Source organism: Mesitornis unicolor, unplaced genomic scaffold (genome assembly GCF_000695765.1).
Source record: "Mesitornis unicolor isolate BGI_N332 unplaced genomic scaffold, ASM69576v1 scaffold36542, whole genome shotgun sequence".
Classification (NCBI taxonomy): Eukaryota; Metazoa; Chordata; class Aves; order Mesitornithiformes; family Mesitornithidae; genus Mesitornis; species Mesitornis unicolor.
Genome location: NW_010171855.1, coordinates 1 through 7,304, shown reverse-complemented (window position 1 = coordinate 7,304; position 7,304 = coordinate 1). Strand labels below are relative to the sequence as shown.

At 51.8% G+C, this 7,304-nt stretch overlaps 1 protein-coding gene across 9 annotated transcripts; it reads left to right on the top strand.

The window, feature by feature from the left end:
* The first annotated feature begins 1,479 nt into the window (after positions 1–1,479).
* Positions 1,480–5,165, top strand: LOC104535244 (acidic leucine-rich nuclear phosphoprotein 32 family member B). 9 transcript variants are annotated; one of them, XM_010180170.1, is made up of 6 exons: positions 1,480–1,625; positions 2,117–2,239; positions 2,920–3,118; positions 3,367–3,488; positions 3,889–3,943; positions 4,810–5,165. In XM_010180170.1, the coding sequence occupies exons 1-6, from the start codon at positions 1,566–1,568 to the stop codon at positions 4,896–4,898; spliced, it is 648 nt and encodes a 215-aa protein (XP_010178472.1). In that variant the 5' UTR covers positions 1,480–1,565; the 3' UTR covers positions 4,899–5,165. The 9 variants fall into 9 exon arrangements, with proteins under 9 accessions (XP_010178472.1, XP_010178481.1, XP_010178479.1 ...); XM_010180179.1 differs by having other exon boundaries at positions 3,379–3,476; positions 3,901–3,943; positions 4,810–5,149; XM_010180177.1 differs by having other exon boundaries at positions 3,379–3,488; positions 3,892–3,943; positions 4,810–5,149.
* The last annotated feature ends 2,139 nt before the right edge of the window (positions 5,166–7,304 follow it).

Below are 7,304 nucleotides of genomic sequence, written 5' to 3'. Positions count from 1 at the left end.
CCGGCCCTCATGTGGGCCAGGGCCGTAGTTGGTGGCTGTCACTCAGCCTGGGGACAGCATGCGGCTGTGGGCAGCTTAGAAACGCAGCACGAGGGAAACGGGCTGCAAGTGGAGCTTTTGGTGGAGATCAAAGGTGCTTTGAGGGTGGCAGAGGGATTTGCAGGACGAGGATGATTTCAGGCTGTGAGCTGTGGGCCTGCTCTGGTTTGACACCAGCAATCGGAGCCGAGCAGGGTCGGAGGGGACTGGAGCCGGTGTGAGGTGGTGGCGCTGCTGGAAAAAGCTGCCCTGGCTGCTTCGTCCTGCTGCAGCACTTGTTTTGCCACCAGGAAAGCAGTGACTGCAGAGGGCTGGCTTTGGCTACCTTTACACCTGCCACAGGGGACAGAGTCTCCATTCTTCGGAGGCTTGTCTGGGGTGTTGGGAACAAAATGAGCTCTGCTGCAAAACTCCATTCTGAGTCCATTTGCTGCTCAGCTCGGAGCCCTGACCGGCGAGGCCACTTCTGGAGTTTTAAGTGTTAATGTGTTTGGAGCTTGTGCTGTGAAGATGGCACAGCAGCCCCAAAACTCTGCTGCCAGTAAGGCAAAGTGGTTTTAAAATGCCTCCCTAACAGTTGGCTGATCCCAGCAAGAGAGGTAAAATGGGAGTGTTGCGAAGGAGGAATTTGGAGAGCATTGTGAGCCTTCTGGCCAAGGCTGAGTTTTGCATCTTGCTGTGAAGAATGTGTAGGGTAAAAGCAAGTTTTGGAAGTGGCCTTTGAGAGCTGGGCCTGCGCTTTGGGGGAGAAGGGGCTGCCAGGTATTTCACCTTCCAGGTGTTTGGGTGGGGAGCAGCTCTGTGCTGGTGCTTCATGGTCCTGATGCCACAGGGGGATTGGTTTTTGTGCTGAATTACACAGAAGTGATGGCTTCTGTGCTAGGCAAAATAGTAGATGCTGTCAGTGGTCCAGCACAGATGTGTCACTGCTGCCTGGAGACTGTCACAGGGAAGCGAGTCCTCTGCAGGCAGGATTTCTAGCACGCCAGCGGCGTAGGGGAGAAAGTCAAATGGGACAAAACCAGATGACGTTGTTTGGCCTCGTGTTACTAAAGCCTGGAGCGTGACTCTGGAAGCTTTTTGATGCCTCGTGCGTGAAATGTTTTGCTGCAACCTCACGGTTCAACCGCGTGATGCTTTTTAGTGAAGGTGGACCCTGGTTGGAGCCGCAGGGCGTGGGGTGGTGCAGCGGTCGCGTGTTGCATGGCTTGTGCCTAAAGGGTGAAGTCCTGACCACCATGACGGGTTCTCACCTTGCATCCTCACAGAAATTATTTGGCTTTTAAGATCTTGTGTGTCCCTTAGCGGGGGTCAGGAGGACCTTCAGGTACATCTGCTGCTGTGAAGTGTTGGTCACGCTGCCCGACGTCAGGTTGGCAGAGTCGAGGTGAGACGTAGCCGGGTGTGATGGCAGCTGCTGGTGTCTCCGTTGGCAGGTGAAGGAGCTGGTTCTTGATAACTGCCGCTCGGACGATGGGAAGATCGTTGGTCTTTCTTCAGATTTCGAGAACCTGGAGTTCCTCAGCATGATCAACATCAACTTGCTGTCTGTCTCCAATCTCCCCAAACTCAACAAGCTCCGGAAGGTGAGTCAGACCTTGAGTCCCATCTCCAGCAGTCCTTGCTCTGGGACTTCTGCTGCCCTGTCCCTGGTGGCAGTTATTTTTCCTGTATTTACCAGAAAAGGGCTGTTTGATTTTGCTTTTTCCCCTGCAGCCTACAATCCAAACAAGTGAGAGAGGTGGTTTTAGTATGCAACAAAATGCTTTTGAGCTCATTATGTGTTTAGTGTCCTTTCTCTCTTGCTGTTGTGGCACTATCAGAAGCTTCAGTAACGTCATAATATTTTGGGTTTTAGAGCATGTACCCCTGTGTCCTGCAGTATGCAGGTGGCTGGGAGTGCTGTGTTACTGCAGGAAAGTGTTGCAAGTGAAAACTTGAACTGCTGCTGTATAGCATGGCTTAAAAAACAGGGTCTGGAGCTTGGGTGCTCACTGCAGTCTGATTTTAGGGGAATTTTATTCCCCATGTCGCAAGCCGAGCCACTTTGTGACTGTGTGATATTCCTTCCTGGCAGCTGGAGCTGAGTGATAACAGGATTTCTGGTGGCCTTGAAGTTCTAGCAGAGAGAACTCCTAACCTGACACACTTGAATCTAAGCGGCAACAAGATCAAAGACATCAACACCCTGGAGCCCTTGGTGAGTGCACGGCTGTGCTGCAACTGGAGGGGTGACGTTATTTCCCTTGGGGACCGTGTCTGTGTCTGAGCAGGAGTCCAACATCTTGGTTCCAACAGCACCTTGTGGTTCTGATGGGAACAGGGGAGTGGGTCCAGTTTGAGCTTGGGCTAATAGTTAATGGCTCCTCTGTCTGGAAAACCAGCAGGCAGTTACTAAAAGCAGCATGAAATCGGGCTGGATGAATAAAACTGTGGGTGCAGTGTTCAGCGTCCATCTGAGAAAGGATGGTTAGTGGGTTGGATGCAGTTTGAGGTAGGTGGTGTGGGCACAGTCTGCCCCTCTCCCTGTGTTGTGTTGCCTGATGTTTTGGGCAGGATGAGCCTGGCTCAGTGATTCGTTTTGCTGCAGGGGGAGCTGTGGCTTTCTGTGCTTGTTGCCCATTCAAAAAGGAGTAAGATTTGCAAATGGTTTCACAGGGAGCTGGCTCCAGGGAGGGGAAACTGGGACAGAGGAGCTGAAAAGAAATCTGCCTACAGTTAGAAAAAGCAGTAACTTCTCTCCATCTGAAGAGCAAGTGGTGCAAATAATGCATGCAAAGACACTTCTAGGTCTGGGTAGCAAACCAGCTGTCCTCTGTTGGCTGCTGATCCTCAAACAATGTCAACTTGCAAATAATCTTAACAAACTGATCTTTGCAGAAAAAGTTGCCAAACCTGCATAGTTTGGACCTCTTCAACTGCGAGGTGACGATGCTCATCAACTACCGGGAGAGCGTGTTCACCCTCCTGCCCCAGCTCACCTACCTGGACGGGTTTGATGCTGATGACCAGGAAGCCCCTGACTCTGACCCCGAAGCAGATGGGGACGGACTGGAAGATGAGTATGAGAATGGGGAAGGTGAGGACGTTCTCATCGTGGTTTTCTTGCTGGGGAATAACCCCTTTTCTTCTTCTGCATGGTCATGTTGCTAAGTAAATACTGATTATAGCTTGTAGGGGCTGTCTGTGTGATGCCGCTCTGCCCTTGGCAGGTGTGTGCAGGGTCCGTGATTGCTTGTGTGGTTCTGGAGTTGCAGGTGCGAGTATTGTCTGGGAGCAGCAAGTATTTTGGAACCGTGACACTTAACTTCCCTCTTCTTTTGGTAGAAGGTGAGGAAGAGGATGATGATGATGAGGAAGATGATTTGGATGAAGAAGTCATTGAGGATGAAGAAGATGAAGATGACGATTTAGAAGGTGAAGAGGAAGAGGATGGAGTAGATGATGAGGTGAGACTTTCTGTCATCGATATAAACCCACAGCACCTCATTGCTATGTTTGGTAGCATGTTGGTCCATGAATCTGGTGACCCGCCTGGCCAGATGCCGTGTGCCCATCTGTGGGCAGATCCGAGGAACACCATGTGCTCTGGCTTTTCCTGTGCACATTTTGACTCGTGGTCCCCAGTTTGCCAGTTCAGACTTCTTCATTGCTCGGCCTGGTACTTCCCGTGGCTTCACGTGGGGGATCTGTAGGGATGCAAGGTGTTTAGGAGCTGACAGCTGCTCCCTGCCACCCTAAGGCCAGAGTAAGGCAGGAGCAGAGCTGCAGGAAGATGGTCCTGTTGAATTAGACTTTGCTTTCATGGGATTATGGTTCTTGCAACAAAGTGTCTTGTTTTGACTCCAGGAGGAAGATGAGGAGGAAGACGGTGAGGACGATGAAGAAGAGGAAGCTGATGATGGTGAGTTGAATCCTAACAAACAAAGTGCTTGCAGAGCTGCCTCAGCAGTGTCACACATTGCTGGTTTTGTGGAGCTTCCCAAGCTTCAGTGTGATGCTGCTGTTGCCTGCAGCTTTTCCCTGACACAAAGCGCAGCGTTTCTGCTTATGGTGCTGCTGAAGCTGTAGCTCGTGCCTAAGCTGACCGTTGAATAGTGGTCGTAACCAAAGGGGCACACAGTGTGGAGTGGGAAATGGGTTTCAGTACCCCCTAACACCAGCCAAGCTGGGTAACTGTCAGGTATTAGAGACAAATTGCCTACAAAACCATTTCCAAGTAGCTTGAACTGACAGAAGCAGGGCTTCTGTCGCCAAAGCTCGTATTTGCAGTGTGTGTGAGGAGGTGCTCTTGGGGGATGCGGTGCTCTTGGAGATGTGTACCTCTCGCAGCTACAGAGAAGGGTAGTCCCGAGCTTCCCGCATTGAGTCCAGACTCCTCTGGTTCTAACAAACTAACCACCTGAATGAGTGGTGACAGAACCTAGCGGCTGGCATGACTTCAAATGGTCTTGTATGAGCTTGGTCAGAAGTGACTGAAATCCACAGATGCTACATATTTAAGTGTACTCAACAAAAACCCATTTTCAAGCGGCTGTTGAAATGCAGGATGCTTGGAGGGCATAGAAAATAGTTAATTTGTTGTGCTAGTCCAGGCTTCTCTGGGTGCTGTGAGAAAAACTGGGCAGGGTGGATCTCCGCTCCGTAACGGTGCCAGTCTGGTCCGTGCTTGTTCACCAGCAAGAGCTGCGGCTGGCGCGGCTCAAGGCCGCGGTTCAAATGCTGTTCCGCAAGACTGAACCAAGCTTCATGCTTCGCCTCTTTTTGCAGACCTTCCGCGAGGGGAAAAGAGAAAACGAAATCTAGAGGATGAAGGAGAGGAAGATCCAGAAGACGAAGAGGACGATGAGGATGACTGATCCGAGCGAGCCAATCAGTTTTACAGACTATGACTGTGCTTGTCTTAACCTCCCCGTTGTGTCTATGTGAGACTGTAAATCCCCGTCTCCCACTCCTCCCCCCTTTGTATGGCTGCAGCGTCCACAATATATTTTTTTAAGATGTAGAATACTGTAGGCGTTCAGGGGAATCTTCCATACAAGGCTCACTTTCTCACAACTATCTCATGACCAAAGGCTTTTCTCCGTTCTGTGGTTTGTGCAGCAGTTTGCAAAAAAAAAAAAAAAAAAAAAGAGAGAAAAAAAAAGGAAAAAAAAAAAAAAGGAAAAAATTTCCTCCTAGGGTATCTTTCGTGTCTGAAATCAGCCTTGCCACACTGGACCCAGAGCTCCAGCTCGCCACCCTGCCTGGCAGCAGCGACGGCGTTTTCCCAGCTTGCTGAAGACACTCGAGCCATCTTGAGCAGTGGGTGCAAACCTGGTTCATCCAAACGGACGCCAAGCGAACGATCGCTGAGGTCTCTGAGCAGAAATCATGGTGATGTGATCTCTGGAGATGCTTGAAGATACTTTAGTGCTGGGGATGGGAGGTGCTTGGGGTCCTGGGGAGGGGGGGGTTGGCTGCTTGCAAGACCTGGTACCTCTGATGATGCACCTTGCAGTAGCCCTGCACTTGCTTTCCTATTTTTTTGTATAAACTGGAACATTTTTCCCAGTTTCCACCTCCTATTTTCCACTTGCATGTCCAAGTAAGCCTGATTTTTGTGGCTGGGAGCATCTTTGCTGGCGGTGGGGCTCCTCGTCGCCCCGCAGCAGCCTCTGCCTTCAGGAAGAGATAGGAAAGAGCAGGTTAAGGGATACTGCACCTCTGTCAAGCTCCATTTCGCACTGTACAGAACATGTTCAACCAGTATCACTGTGATGCACCTAACTCGGCGTTCCCCGGGAGACCGTGTTAGCTGATAGATTCTCAGGGTCCTTCTGCGAGCCAGTACCAGCTCTGGACGGCTGCCTCGGCGCCAGCCTGGTGTGCGTATCCTCTTTCCTTTTCAGCGCCGTTTTTGCGCGTTGCTCCCAAATCCAGCTCTCGCCCACGCATTTCTGGGAACACGGGCACTGCCGCAGAGCGCACGTTCCCCCACCCTGCGGTGGCTGGAAAGGGAAAATGGGGGAATAAAGCCAGGTTTAGCTCCACCAGAGGGTTTCTGACCCCTTGCCCTTGCTCTACCCAGAGGTGTTCATCCAATGGATCCACTCGCTTCTGGGGACAACTGGCCCGGTGGCATCCAAGGGCTGGTGACTGCTCAGTGCCGGAGCTGTGCTAGGGTGGGAGTCAGCGCTGTCCCCCCTGCCAACGGGTGCAGACGCACTGGCACTTTGGGACGTTCCTGGGGGTTGCTCTGGGCGATTGGGGGGTACCCGGCGCTGGGGGGCGAGATGCACGGCTGTTCCTTCCGAGGTGTCGCGGCACAGCCGAGGTTTCTCTTGTTTTTGTTCTGTTCTTGCTGTTTCTTGCGTTGTACAGTAGCTGTAACAATTCGGAGAAGATCTAGTCCTGTAAAATGCAAACTGAGTAACTTATAAATGTTAAAGGAATTTTTAAAAGAAATGTCAGAGCAGCAGTTACTTCTAATTTTTCCCTGCATTTTTAGCAGATTGTATGGATTTTATATTAGCCTAGTAACTGTCAGGTTTTGATTGGTCAGACTAGTCCCAGAAATAAGGATCTCCAGCCCTTTTGTATCTTTTGTTACAAAAATTTGGATAAAACTTTTAATAAAGACTTCCGTTTTTAAAAAGCCAGCGCGATGGACGTTGTCTTCGCTGCCACTGCTCTAGGAGCACCCATGGGGTAGAAGTTTTGAGGTGGTGATTTCTTGAGTCTACGGGAGTGGTGTCTGTCCTGTGCCCTCAGTTTTGGGCGGAGGGGAGTCCTGGGTCAGTGCAGCTTGGGAGGCTGTTCCTGGGGTGGGGGCTGGAGGGGCACAGACCATCCTGAATCCTGGTACGAATGTGTCCGCAGGGACTGTGTGGGGTGGTGCAGCCTTTGCTATACTCTGCATTCGGAGGTGACCCCTGCTATGCTTGCAGGGTCCAGGGAGAGGGTGGGGAAGGGTCCAAGGGTGGGGTTTTAGGGTGAGGAAACGTCTGGCAGTGTGGTTTTAGGGTGGGTGTCTACCATGCAGGAGGATGAAACCGGGTATGGGGTATGGACACGAGTCAGGGAGGAGGAACCCCGCTGTGGAGCTCAGAGCAGCTGCCTGCTCCTGCTGGAGCTGGAGCGGTCCGAGCTGTGCCCGACGCTGTGGTGCTTCCCCATCGCTGAGGCTGTGCCTTGCCGGGGCTCTGCGGGCCTCTCCGGCTGTGTGACGAGTTGCTGCTCCATCGGGGCTCAGCAGCCGGGGGGCGTCGACCGGAGGAGTCGGG